The sequence below is a fragment of the Dermacentor silvarum genome, chromosome 9 (genome assembly GCF_013339745.2).
Source record: "Dermacentor silvarum isolate Dsil-2018 chromosome 9, BIME_Dsil_1.4, whole genome shotgun sequence".
In the NCBI taxonomy this organism is placed as follows: Eukaryota; Metazoa; Arthropoda; class Arachnida; order Ixodida; family Ixodidae; genus Dermacentor; species Dermacentor silvarum.
The window spans coordinates 5,318,699-5,333,550 of record NC_051162.1 but is presented as its reverse complement, the minus strand read 5'-3'; the positions used below and the strand labels follow the sequence as shown (position 1 = coordinate 5,333,550).

Below are 14,852 nucleotides of genomic sequence, written 5' to 3'. Positions count from 1 at the left end.
TGTTCTTTATTCGGTAAGTATTTTTAAGCAGTGCATGCTTGTCAGTTTCTGACTCAGTGAAGTTCCTCGGTGCGGCCACTCTCTGATTATTTTCTGCCTAATCGCTCGCGGGTGTGCTCAGTTCCGATAGATTTGTTCTTGCTGCGCACAAGGCTTGAAACGTAGCTGTTTTGTACATTGTAATACCTTGTAGCAAATATATATTACAGCTAGCAACTCGCTTACTCTTCTGGACCGTCGCGAAACATTCAGCTTCGACCATTCGTGCGCCATAGGTGTAGTCCGTCATTTATTGTGCGTATACAGTGCGCATATATTTAAGTGTGCGCCCATTCACTTATTCTTGATACGTCGGCGATAGAGTAGGCCTAAGTTTTCCTGCCATTTGGGACAGGTGTGTATAGATAACGTGCGCGAAACTTACTATGACAGGAAGTGTGCTACTCCCTTTGTCATTGCTTAACGAGTGATACTCACTCTTGCCGACGTTCTGGGGATGAATCTCTTTCTTTGAAGGTTAGCGATACAAGGCTGGCGGATGAGCAAATTTCTGTATCATCAAGGTAAGCCATACATCACGAAGTGCCACTAACACGTTCGGACAGTTGCAGCAGCGGTGCGTGAACTTGGCCACACAGATTCATTCTATTCCTTAACATGCCAGTCATTATTTTTGCAGCCAACTAATGCACACGTCTTCAATCCACATGATTCAATCTAGCATGATTAGAGCACAGTGTGTTAGCGATAACTCGGTTGCATTTCCGACAGCTTATCGCACAGAAGCAAGGTAGAAGCGGTAATGGTTTCGTATTCGTGCACAGTCGCTGAGGAGAGGTATGGCACGCCGCCGTGAGCGCCATCTCGTTTCTCTAAAGCAAACTGCTCCTCGAAAAGGGTCAGTTGCCCGAGCTGGTGCTTTGAGCCAATGAGTATTGCATATGCAGCAACTTGGGGAGGTCCGAGATGAAAAATCAGAGACCCAGTGACGGTGGAGAGAAACAGGTGGTGGCACCACATCATTTCGTGCCAGGGTGCCCGGTGTTCTGCTCACGTGTCACCTGCAACCTGTTGAATGGTTGGTGTCATATAGCCGTTCTTGTTTGGCAATGCCTGACCAGCATTGACGTATGACGCAGGTGGAGGTGCTGGTGATGAAGGCGCTGTCCCTGGGCCTGGTGCGAGGCACCATTGACCAGGTGGATGGACAGGTGCACATGCAGTGGGTACAGCCACGGGTGCTTTCACGCGAGCAGGTAAGGTCTCAACAGAATGCACCTATGCTTGCACACCACCTAGTCAATTACAATGTCGCCACAGATAGGCAAAAGTACAGTTGGCGGGCACTGGAAAATAGTTGTTGGAAAAATGCACAGCACGAAAAGCCCCACATGTAGACAGATAGGTTTATTAAGCCACAGCAGTACTTGCGTGAATTTGTGTGAGAGTCGTGTTATCGCCGTAGACACTTGCAAGAGCATTACCACATTTGCGGTATCCACCACTGACGGTTATGGGCAGTGATCATCATTGTTGAAGCCACTGTTTGGCTGTGGACGAACTTGGTGCACAATTTCATCGTCTGTGGGCTACGAACACTAGTTGTCCACACTTGCCAAGTCCTCAAATCTTATCGTGATGGGAATGTCCATCGCACTACCTGACAGGTCACGCATCAGGGCATCCCCGCCGTCTGCCCTCGAACACAGTGGTTAGGATATGGAAATAAACTAGAATGTCTAAGGCATGCATTTAGGTATGAACCGATGTCTCAGGTCAAGTTGAACTAGAGTTGGAGCCTATCAAAGTTACCTCAGAAAATGCCATCTTAAAATGTGAAACATATTTTCTGAAAAAAATGTATTACACTAAAATTGGGCTTAGCACACACTCTGTGAATTTATTTGGTAAGTAACAAAATATTACAATAGCTGAAATAGAACAGAAGCTCCAAATTTACATACAGTAAAAGCTCGATGATACGATCATGGCTAATACGAATTTCCGGATGATACGAATTTTTCTGTGGTCCCGGCCGAGCCCCATTACTTTGCAACGTGCTAGAGAACGGTTGTTACGAATCGATTTTCAGCCTGCGTCGGTTGATACGAATAAACGCCGCCCTACCGACGGCCGCGAAAGAGAACAGCGCGCAGTCACGCACTTTCTCTCCTTCTCTTTTGGTGCGGAGGCGCAGCGCCGAACAGCGCGGACTCCGCGACTGGGCGCGAAGAGTTTGAAGCGGTGGCGCTTTTGGTGCTTTTGTACTTCTCCTCCTTTTCTGCGAGCCGTCAGATGGAGTGGCTGCTGCGCTTCGGGCCGCGTTCTTCGTGTTTGCGCCATTTTGCCTAGTCGCAGCGAGCTATGTCTCGCAAGCGAAAAGCACTCTCCTTTAAAGAGAAATTAGACATTCTTCGAAAGGTCGATGAGGATCCCAAGAGGAAGCGGACGGAGTTGGCTAAGGAGCTAGGCCTCGCAACGTCAACACTGAGCACAATTGTTGCACAGCGAGACTATCATGAAAAACGTGCTTTCGTTCAACGTCAACGCGAAGCAAGCGAATTCGAACGCGCTTATTTCGAACATACCGCGCGCCGACAATGCTCTTAGCAGTGCGCCAAATCACGCGGCGGCGCCTCCGACCGGCATTGCTCCGACACCGCCATAGAACAAAAGCTCAGGAGAGACCCCTCAATGCCGCGCGCGAAGGAACGAGGGGGAAAAAAAACGCGCGGCGGAAATTTCACCCTCTCTCAAATTGCAAGGTCGCCGTTTCTGCATCGCGCCGGAACAAGCGTGTACGTGCCGACTAGAGTGTTCTAGACAACCGTATTCTAGCACACACTAGTGCCGACGTCTCAGCCACGCGGATAAAATGGCAGTGACCCCTTCTCTATGTTCTAGTCACATGTTGACCTTGCACGCTGCGGGAGCAGCGCAGAGGGAAGCAGCGGCGGAGGCACAGTCGGGCCAACGAAACTGCCACGCCCGCAAACTCTCGCTTCTCGATAACGGCAGAAAACGAAACTTCAGGGGGCGGCTAAAATAAGCTGGCGCCAGCACGGCGGCGGGCGCGCACGGAGATGTGCGCACGGAGTCGAAGGTGAGAGAGCTACGAGGGAGTTGAGAGGGAGGGCGAGGGGAGCCACCGAAGCGGCGGAGTTGACGCGGCCAAATCCGCTTTCCTGCCGCCCTCCTCCCTCACCTTCGACGGTCTCCGCGCGCACCCGTGTGCCGGCGTCGTCCGCTCGCTCCCTGAAGCTTTGTTTTCTGTCATTATCCGGAAGCGACCGTTAGCCGGCGTGGGCAGTTTCGTGGCCCGCGCTTGCTATGCGCTTGCGCGCCGCGATATTTCACGACTCTCACCGTTCGTGCATCGTGCTATGGTGCACGAATACTTCAAAAATACGTCCTTTTAATTCGAACAAATTTTCGGGCCCCTTCGAGTTCGAATTATCGAGATTCGACAGTAGTTTTAATTGTGTTTCGATGATACGAATTTCGGCTAATACGAATATTTTTCGTGACCCCGTGAGATTCGTATCATCGAGCTTTTACTGTATATGTAAAAAATGTTTTGAGATATTCATTTATTTATTTATTCAACTTACTCCTAAAGGCACTCTGGTTGAGGGTATTACATAGGGTGGTCTGGTACAAATCAAGTTATAGTAGTGTGAATAGGATTCCAAGCAAACGATAATTATCAAATTAACAGTGCAGGCGTATACAAAATTCATTAAAGAGTAATGCAGTAGAATAGGTACAAAAAATTGATAAAGCTATTGCATATATTTGTACACGTTAAATGAACAACACACAAGCGTAACAACTCGAGTTATTGGTTGTTAAAGGAGAATGAATAAAGAACATAGTCAAACAAAGGTACAACAAAGTGCAGAGCAAAGGTATAAAGTACAGTAAATTGAATAAAAGTGGAAAATACAATTAAGCATATTGAAAAAGTAAACTACAGTTGAACCCAGATATACCGAACCCACAAATAACAATTTATTGTGTATATTGAACAGTTGCAAAATCCACTTGAAAATCCCATGCATATGTAGGGGACTTCTGTGCACGTATGTGCATTCACCAGCACATTCGATATATCGAACACCTCAGAGTGCACTTCTTTGTGCGCTTTATTAGCTACCTCGAACGTCAGCCTCCTTCTTTCCGATTTTCATGGCGGTGTCGTGTGGGTTGACTGCCTATTCGCGAGTTCATTTTCCGCTAGCAATGGATGCTGCAAGGGTAAAGAAAAGAATCAACTTGAACTTTCCAATGAAGTTGAAAGGGATCCAGAAATTTTTTATTTACAGGTAAATAAAGTGTGCTTGCTTTTTTTTTTTTTTTTGATCTGAGTTGCGTGCAGTCCCACGAATTTTCTCTAGTGGGACCCATAGACTGATCAGTGGATGTGACATGCCCGTACGTTGCCATAACCACCTTCTGCATTGTGTCAATGCCACCATCATTAGATTTTAGAGACGATGTGCTCACTCTGGTGATGAGCTAGCTCATTTGTTAGCCGGCCTTTTCCAGCAAGCTCCCCTCACCTTTTTGCTTCCCAACTAAATTTCGCAGTGCATGCCCTTTAGAATGTGGTTCACACAGTCCTCCTTTTGGACATCGATGAACCCACACAGACTTTTGCTTCTTGGAGAGCAGTAAAAGTCCAGCTGTCACCATCGCACAACAACATGGTTGTGTTCCGTGTCACTCTAGGGAACGGTACGAGGCAGTGTTCTTCTGCACTGGTGTGTTGCCCTCCGCTGTGTGTAGCGTACAGAATCGGGCTCCACAGCCTAAACAAATGTTCGACATAGGGTTCCTTCAATTTTCAGAGTGCTGGCAGCCCGCTGGCAGCCAGACTAGCTCCAGCCAGGCGCTGGAGCCAGCTAGTTGCGGTCCCGATAGGAAGTCATGTGGGCTGGGATCCCAAGACAACCCGAAGCTGCCCAAAGTTTGCAAAATCCAACGCCGGGACAGGTCACAGCTGACTGGGGGACAAACGTAAACACGATACCAGCATGGCAGCGGCCAGCAAGGCCAGTGCGCGCTCGGCTCAGTCGGTCTATTTATGCGTCGCCAGCTTTCACGAGATTTCGCACCACCCCGCATGCACAGCACAACAAACGGCCTCCGACGTGTCTGGTGCCAAGACATGAAATCACGCAAAAGTGGTTGTATCCCCGAAAGCGATCACTCGAGGATGCCTGCTCACAGTGATCATGTCGCCGGCAACATTGATGTGTTGGACAGGACAAGAAAAAGCAGCTAGGATATCGGGTACATCTTATATAACGCAAGAAATTTCGTGCCTACCTGCTTGGGTATTGATTTCAGAAAGTTTGTTTCGGCTGATGGTGCTTCTCTTCATTTCATTTTATTTCCTTAAAGACCCCACGTGGGGGCATTACATAAGGGGTGGGGTCAGCAAAACATGAATGACAATGCCACATGTATTTATATACGGAAAAGGTTTTTAAAATTTTCAGCAAATGATGATGCACAGGTGATGTCGACGATATGTTGGGGGAGGCCGTTCCAATCTTTAGCTGCACGTGGAAAGAATGAAGTCGAAAAAGTAACAGTTCGGACCTGTGGGCGAAAAACTTGGAAGGGTGTGGCTCGTGCGGTGAGAAATGTACGATGCTGGCATGATGTAATGTGCACGATTAAGTGATGAGTAATATAACTTGTGGTACAGTAATAGAGTGGCTATGCGACGGCGAACTGAGAGAGGTGATATCGCAGATTTAGTTTGCAAAGCTGAAACACTGACGTCATATGAATAAGAAGAATGGATGAACCTTATACAGTCGCCGACCGTTTATTCGGACTCGACGGGAACCGCGGAAAAATCCGAATAATCGAGAGTCCGAAAAAAAGGATTCGCCAGAAAACAGTACCTTTATGGTCCCAGTGGACGGAAACAATTGCCAATGCGCGACTGTACAGATGCACGCTTACACGCGATCAGGTCAGCCTTATTTCCGAGAGTGTCTGGCTATTGCTATAGACAGTCTTGTAATTGCCGCGTCTCGTCGGCGCAGATGGCACGGGAGGAGTCGGAGCCATTTCGCGCTACGCGACGACTGGACGAGATCGAACAAGCAAATCAGGCCTAACACACTAAGCCATGGGTTCTCAAAGTGGGTTCCGCGGAACCTACAGGTTCCGCAGGTCCCTGCTCGGGGTTCCGCGAGCCACTGATAAATTTTCCCTGGTCCCGCTCTCGATAAGTGTCTAAAATGGCAAACACGAGGTGCGCTTGATCCAAAAAACCTCCATTACCCATGCCCGAGTGTCAAAAAGCACATCACAGTGCGTAACAGCAACGCGCGAACTGCGCAATAAATACGCAAGCAGCTTGTAGCCACCCAACCTCTGAGAACGGGCAGCGCGCCTAAGCTTTCGCACTTGAATCTCGGAGGCCGTAACTTACCACCATGCGCCTTTCTCCTATTTGTAGATAGGGTAGGTGCCGATAGCGTGCCCACTGACCTATACGTTGGAGGAAAAAAAAAAAAAAAAAAAAAAAAAAACGCGGAGCACCGCAAATGCGCTCCGCAGAAGAGCAAGAACGGCGTAGCGTCCAACCGAAACGAAGCGGCGCAGTCCGCATCGCCATGGTCCTCAGCTTGCACCGTGGTCCTCAGTGGCAATCGTACGCGGCACGTGACTGACAGCAACGCCGAAGCGCTTCGTGCCTAATTGTGCCTTTAAAGCCTCTATTCTTGCGTTTATCGCCGCGCGTAACACCGCGTTGGCGGCTAGCCGTGTGCCTCCGTAAGTGCGTAGTCGCTATCTCTGATCGCGTCGATAACCACCGCAGTTTCGTCCGCAGCGGTTGCGGCAAATAGTTTCATTTTCACTCGATGTGCGCGTCGGCTGCGTGCCTTCACAACTGCGTAGTCGCCTCCCATGGCAGCGTCGATAGCGACCGCAGTTTCGTCCGCACTTCTTGCAGTGAAAGGTAGTTTCGTTTTGACTTGGTGCGTGTGTCAGCCACCTGCCTTTTGAACCGTAAAGTGGCCGTCCATGATCGCATCGATAGCGGCCGCGGTTTCGTCCACACTTCTTGCAGCGAACGGTAGTTTCGTTTTGACTTGGTGCGTGCGTCAGCCGCCTGCCTTCTGAACCGCAAGGTCACCGTCCATGATTGCGTCGATAGGGGCCGCGGTTTCGTTGACAGCGGTTGCGGCAAGCAGTAGTTTTGCTTTTTTACTCAGTGCAAAGCTGTCGAAGATAAAAAGCACCGGCTACGGCTACGTTCACACTCGGGAAGTGGCAAGCGGGCGGAAAGGTCAAAGCGGCCGGAAAATCTTTTCCGCGCATGTCCAAGTTGTTCACATTTGTTTTGCTATCGCCGCTGCCACCGCTGCCGCTTTCGCCCACATCCATCTAGTCTGCGTACGTTTGTCGGCGTGGTGGCGCTCATTATCGCACCATTTCGAGCGGCATGTTCATTCATTGTCCCACCCGTCATCAAAAGTGTTCATTTCGCGCAACTTTGCGTGTCATCTGCGACCTTCGGTAAATTCCTCGTAGCCGTTCCGTAATTCTCCTCGTACGGGCACGGTAGCGCTGAGTCAAAGGTTGGTGCCTAGGCGTGATTATATTTCTTTAATAGCTTTTGCTTACAAGTTGTAATAACATTTCATCATTTCGTATTACTGGCGGCGCCTCCAGTACACCAAAGCTAAAACCCGGGCTGGCCCTTGTGTTGGGGCTCGCCGAAGCCTGCGCGTCCTACGTGAGACCTATGCTCCCGATCTATTGTCGCGACGAGAAAACCACCGCGCAACGAAAAAAGCGCCCTGCGACTTTTGCAACATACCGTGCCCGTGCGAGGAGAATTGCGGAACGCCAACGAGGAATCTGCTCAACTTTTTTTTGCCGCAGAAGTGGGCGAAGAAATTGTTTTTTATACGTCTACCTACTTGTTTCCTAGAAATGGACAATGAATAAACGGAAGGAGCGGACACCTCCGAAGCGGCTGTGGTGGGTTCGCCCAGCTTTGCAAAAGCGCGAGAAGTTGGGTCACCCCAAGGCTTCGTTGCTGCACCTCCGGTCGCGCGACGTTGAATACTATCGCGAGTATTGCTGACAGTACGTTTTAGTACCACTCTTGTTGTAGAGAAAGTGGTGGATCTAGATCGCGTCGAGCACCATCGCAGCCTACACTTTTGGTGCCATGTACAATTTTACGACCGGATGTTTACATGCTAGTGGAGCTTCCGGTCGAGCGGAACGACTTTCCGCCGCGATTCCGCCTCGCCATGGCGAAAAAAATCGGTCCGAGACCGATTTTGCTTTCCACCTGGTTTTCCGCCCACTTCGCCGCCTAGGCGGGCGGATTTTTAGAAGTTTTTGCCGCTTCCGCCTGCTTCGAGACCAAGTGTGAACGTAGCCTACATCGCGATGGACGGACAATTTGTTGGCGAGCAGCTGAGTGGCGAAAAAATAATCGGATGTGCGCCCGTTGGTGCAAAGCGCGTCTCAGATGAAAACGCACGCCGCGAAGGATGTCGCGAGGCCGTCGCCGCTGCTAGCGCCAATCAGTCATGAGATATAAAGAATTTCAGCTTCCGCACTGGTCTTGTGCTAAATAGAAACAAGATTTGACGATTTATTGAGTAAATAAAAGCGTGTTGACGTAGTGCAGCATTTGTTTGTTTTCTTAATACCCTCGATAATTCGACATTCGGTTAAATCGGGTGGTTCCTTGGCACTGGGATGAACGTACTTGAGAACCCCTGCACTAAGCAAAAGAGCGAGACTTGAACTGTAGCTGTTGACAAGGCCTAGGTCACGTAACAACTGACAACGCAAAGGCGTTGAATGAGTGTTTTGCGTCGGTGATCGCGGTCAAGTATTCTTTTTCGGCTGAGTAGTATTTTTCCCACACTTCGAAGTTTCCTTTTATTTTCGAGTTTTTTTAGTGACTTAGAAAACCAAGGCTTACAGCGATTTTCATGAAAAGTTATTCTGGGGGTAAATCTTTGTGTTAGGTCCTGTAGTTTATTCTTAAATATCAACCAATTGTCGTTAACCGACCTCTGGTTAAAATTGGTTTCAAAGAGTGAGAAAAAGTTGCTGAGTTCGTGATTAATGGCGTTATAATTACCTTTGTCATACAAAGTGATTGTTTTCTTTAGTGTTTCATGGCGCTCGGTGTGGAAGGAAAAATCTGCTTGAATAACTTTAAGGTTGCTAATGGGCTCTAGATACGTAATGGATGATAAACTGTCAGGATGAGTGCTCAGTATTAAGTCTAAAATGTTGCTGGAGTTGCCTGCAATGCGTGTTGGGCTGGTGACTAGTTGATTAAGGTTAAAGTTCAAACAAACATCGAGGAAATCCCTTGATTCTGCAGTGATTGTTTATGAATGAGGTCGGTTATGCCAATCTATTCCTGGGTAGTTAAAATCACCAAAGAGAAGAATGTGTGCAAGTTGATTTAGCATGTTGTTAAACTAAAAGGAAAACGTTGGGTTAGGCCGGTAACACACACCGATTAGAACGGAGTGTGGTGGAGTACGGCACAGGCGCTACAGTATCTCCAAGTCAGATGTGATACTGATGGGTGGACATGAAAGCTCTGGACTCGAGAACATGTGCGATCATTTCAATAAATCGAAAAGTTTGGCAAGTCAGCAATAACTTCAGAGTCAGCAATATTGTTGGTAAGCCAGGTTTCGGTTAGTATTAGCATATTGCTGTTAGACGACATGACTATGCTAGACACAAGTTCTCGTTCCGGCATAAAACTGCGAATGTTAGTGTAGATTATAGAGAACTAAAGAGGGTTGCTTGCTGAGGTAACGGGACGGGTATTAGCTAATTTTGGGAAAGGCGACCGCTATATTTCTCTAACCGTCTGCGATGAGTTATAGTACACGAAGCGTTTTGTACCGATGTGCAGTGTCTTGTAGTCCAGTGAAAATTTAACACCTTTGGATTTGGCGAATGCTACAAGATGACTGCGCGCAGTTTGGACAGGACAAGAGAAGTCTTCACCGATGCTATAAGATGTGTTCTTTAGTTTCCGGGCATTTGAAAGAATAGTGTCTTTAGTTTTGTAGAACGTGAATTTGGCTATTAAAGGGTGGCCACAGTTATCAGAATGGCACCTGAGTCGATGTGCGCGTTTGATTTCTTTAGGGTCGATTGATATGTTAAGGCGATCCTGGCAATGACGAATGATTATATCTTCAGTTTCGGCATATGTTTCGGTCGTATTAGTGTCTTCAAGGCCATAAAATATTAGATTGTCCCGTTGCGATCGATTTTCGTCGTCGTCTAAACGTGCTTCTAGTATAGGGACTAAGCAGGCTGTCTTGGTTGCGTTAGTTTGAACGGAATCAAGTTCTGTTTTGAGGGTTATAAGGGTTTGGTAGTGATTCTAGAGAATGGTCATCCTCTCGTTCAGATCGCAAATGGTTTTGTCGGTCGTTAGTAGCTGGCTTTTTAGTTCGGCAACCTCGGCGATGAGCAGAGTTTGACTGGCGGAAATTTTCTGCAGTTTGGCGAGAATGGCATTGGAATCGGGACCAGGGTTAGATTCAATGTCTCAGGATAACAACATTCTGCCCCTGTGCTGCAGTGGGTGCCTGAAAATGCACTCCGCGCCAATGACCAGTGAATAGTGTCACACGAAAAGCAGTATTGGTAGATGATGAGAGCAATGGGCTAATGTACGTGTGTGGTCATTACTAAACCAGTGTATTCTTTTGACATCAACGGCCTAGTGAGAACACATTGGCTTCGAGCTGCCACCCGAGAGACGGAGCCTAGAATGGCTAGCGCCTTTGCTCTTACTACAGGAAAAGGAGATATCACTGCATATGCACCAGAGATGGGAAAAGGGATACCACCATATAAACACATTGCGGTGTGGGAATGAGCGTCTACAACTAGCACGGAAAAGGATATACAGTAGAACCCCGCTGTTACGTTTTTCACGGGACCGTAAAAAAAAAAAAAACGTAAGAGCCGGGAAACGCAAGAGCCAGGAAACAGGAAAAATTGAGAAATGGGAGTAGTGTTGAACTGCACACAATATTATTTTAATTCTTACGTGCGACAAAAAGTAGTTTCGCCCGACAGCCGAAGTATCGGTTGCGATGAGCTATACAAAGTAAGAATAGTAGTTTTATCGTCTGTATAAACTTGTAAACATTCGGTTATTAACTAATTAACAAAAATGGTGTCAGCGCCCACAGGCAAACATGAACACATCACACTCGATGAGCGCGGACACGCGCAGTTAAGCGCCGCTGCAGAAGCGAGCGAAGTGACCTTCGTGCTGTTGTCTATCGCTTCAACCCAAACTGAGCGCCGAGAACACGCAGCACGCACAAAGCCACGAGCCGCCGACGCACCTACACTGCGTAGAATCTGCCCCCACGCAGATCGCTTTCAAGATACGGCCCGCGGGACCGCGCGCCGCCGCGCAGTATGATGCCAGAGCACAACGCTGCCCGCTATCCCCCCCCCCCCCCCCCCCGCCCCCCTCGCTCGCTCCCTCGCTGGTGCCTCGAGCGCAACAGAAGGAGGCGCGCTTCCTTCCTGCTTTTCTTTCGCGCGCGAGACGCGGTCGTCGGCTCCCCTCGCACGCTTTCACTCGCACATTCAGCATACGGCCGCGCGCTTCCCTCGCAAGCTTTCACTCGCACATACAGCATACGGCGCGCGGCGACGTATGCTGTATTTGCGAGTGAAAGCGTGCGAGGGGAGCCGACGACTGCGTCTCGCGCGCGAAAGAAAGCATACGGCGCGCGGCGACGGCGTTAGCGCCCTTGGACTTTATACGGAACATCTATGAGCCAAAACCAATTTTAGGGCCGCAACGCGTTATAGAAATCATCTTTAGATAGCAAAAGCGGATATCAAAGGCCATACTTTTGCTGGCGGAAACCGAAAATACGTAATAAATGTCGCCCCCAGCACTTTGGGCAGCCAATGCCATCGTCAAGCAACCAAGCCAAGCGACATGAAAAGTCAAAATGGCCATTCGGGCCGGCGCGGGGTGGCACTTCGCAACGTATGATGCGGGAACGGTCCCACAGTTGCGACGTAACAGCGGGGTTACCAATGCATTGGGTTCTATGGGAGCTGTGCCGGGACCGGCCGAAAACGACGTAACAGCCGGGAAAACGCAGCACCCGGGAACGTAACAGCGGGGTTCTACTGTAGATATAGCATGTGAGCGCGGGCGGCACACTGTTCACGACCGGGAAGAAACTTTTACGGGACACACACAAAAAGCTTCAAATTGTTCGCTGCCGCTCATATCGAACCGCCTCGCAAGGCGGAAACGGTGCGTTAGAACCTTAGCAGATAAGGCTAGAAGTAATGAAATCCGAATATCACGGTAGCCAGTTGGCTGAGCGAGGTAAAAAAATCCTCAAGCGCTCGCGTTGCAATCCATCAAGTCCCCACAAAGATGGCGGCAAGCACTCATCACTTCTTTTTGTCGTCTGCTAGCCAGAGAACTTCCAGAGAGCTGCCAGACCAAAATCATCCTGGCTGGCTCTGGCAGCCCCGGGTAGCCAGACCGAGTAAAACAAATGTGCGGCGGAAGTGCGTCGTGCGTTGGGCGGAGCAACCCAAGAAAAAAAAGGCGCTCTGGCTGGCTCGCGGGTAGCCAAAAGTGGAAAATCTAAGAGGCCCACAGCCTATTGCTCACCCGGTAAACAGCTCGATCACCACACCTAGGCGTATGTGTGAGCAGTGACAGTGGGTCATCCAAGTGCTACCATCGTAACACACTGCCATGTTGCCTCTGTCACCAAAGCATGGATTGTCATACAGCGAGACCACATTTTGTGCACACTGGCTCACACTGACTTCGCAGGTGCCAGAGCCCATTTCAAGTGCCGCTGGAAAATCGTATTGCCGCAAATCGGTCGTTCGTTGCCAGTCTACACCATTTGCCCAGGAGGTTAATGTCGAAAAGACAGAAAATTTCCGAATGGTCAACTCTAGGAGAGCTCCATTCGGCTGTGTGATCCGAGCAGTCAGTTTCACTGCCAGGCCGTAGTCACCCTGCACAAGTTGGACTGGCCCGCATTTCTTATCGCAGAACTCGGAAGAAGCATGTTGACCTAGTCGAGGTTTGTGATCACGTACGGAGGGACACGACATTTGGACATCGTGACCACACCGCTTGCCTCTGTGGAAGTATTCCATGTTGTTGCCACTCAGTTGGTCCAGCGTTGCCTTTGTGCACTTTCGACGACACTACCAGTGTCGATCCTTATGCAGCCCAAGTCGGCACTTTGCACAGTGGCGTTATTATGCAACGCCGCAGCCTCGATACTTCGCTGCTCATTGCCGATAACATGCTGCTGCTATGGATTATCAGTTGCACACTTTCTGGCACTTGGCATGCCCGACCGTTTTATTGCGATAGCAATTATATGGACACTCAAAAGCAGATTTCTGCCGTCGCCGTCGCCGTGAGGTTCCGTATGACGTCATTTGGAGATGAAATCGTCGCTGCGCGCCGAACGCTGTATGTGCGAGTGAAAGGGCGCGAGGGGCGCGTCTTTCACGGGGAGTGAACGCACGGCGGAGAACAAACGCGCGTTCTGCGCCATGCTCGCTTAAGGGCTGCAGAAGTAGGCGTCTCTTTTCTCCTTTACAATCACCATATATGTAGAGCAAACACGCCTTCTTCAGACGCGCAAGAGGCCGTGGGGGAGGGGGAGGGAAGGGAGGCGACGTTTAGCTGCGGCACCAAGTGCCTATTTATATCAGAGGCTCCAGCAACAGTCAGCAACGCCGCACGCATTTTGAGCTAACGCGGGCAAAACGCCGATGGCGTCGACAACAGTTCTGCGTGTTGTTGCTACCAAAGCCGCTCACCTTACTTCGTATGACATTGCTGTGTTGCTATCGCATTCATTGCTTCGCCCTTAGGGCGAAACTGTGAAATTTTTGCTGTGCTTTCAAGCATGCCATGTATGAACAAAGAGTACCTGGTGTGCTGCCTCATCTGCTTATCACTACCATAAATCGCCACGAAGGAAGCACATCACTGGCATAAATGGCACAGTCAACACCTGTATTGCTGCCCTGTCACTTTTTAAGCAGCAGCATGCGCTGTTCGTTCATACGTGGAACGTCTGAGAAGCACTGCAATCACGACCTGCCTGCCACATGCTTGTATTCATATTTCGGGAGCTTACAAGTAGAAAGTTAGAAGCTGAGCAACTTAGTTTCCGGGAACACTTTACAACTTTCTGATAGGAAGCTTTGCCCTAAAGTTAATACTTCCTTATTTGGTTGCATATTTATGCAATTAAGCAAAATGCAAGAAGTAGTGTGACTTGCTCCATACATGCACAACGTGTACATGCAGTGTGTAGGTGATATTGTGGATGGTGCACAGATTGCAGGCATGAAGAAGCGGCTGGATGCATGGAATGCAGATGTTGCCTCCATGGAGAAGCTGCTGGAAACCAAGGCGCATGAGATCATCTCCATCTGATGTGATGTGGTGTGAATAAAAGATTGCTGTGTTCTGATTGTAGCTGGAATGTCCATTTTGTACTTATTATAAAGTGATTGCTTACATATGTGACCTGCAAAGAAGATAAAGTGACACGAAGGAGGAAACCGTTTCCTAATTTAAATCTACATTTACTAGGGTTACATAGTATTTGCAATATGGTTCTTAGTAAAGGAGAGGCTTCTCTCGCCACTGACATTCAAATGTTAAAGAATGCTGTGTAAACCAGTAAGGCCCCTTCTAGTGCATGTCTGTCCATATCACATTGCATCAGTCTTGTCGTCCCCATCATTTCATCCCATTTCATAGGCTGCTGCTCTCG

The 14,852-nt window shown here is 49.0% G+C and overlaps 1 protein-coding gene across 3 annotated transcripts in view; it reads left to right on the top strand.

The window, feature by feature from the left end:
- The window catches only part of LOC119465114 (26S proteasome non-ATPase regulatory subunit 13), a 213,177-nt gene extending 198,626 nt beyond the window's left edge, over positions 1–14,551 (top strand). For all 3 annotated transcript variants that reach the window (XM_049655704.1, XM_049655703.1, XM_037725913.2), the window contains 2 exons: positions 1,140–1,256; positions 14,411–14,551. In XM_049655704.1, the coding sequence (XP_049511661.1) occupies positions 1,140–1,256; positions 14,411–14,509 (216 nt within the window). In that variant the 3' untranslated portion in view covers positions 14,510–14,551. The remainder of the gene's footprint in view (positions 1–1,139; positions 1,257–14,410) is intronic.
- The last annotated feature ends 301 nt before the right edge of the window (positions 14,552–14,852 follow it).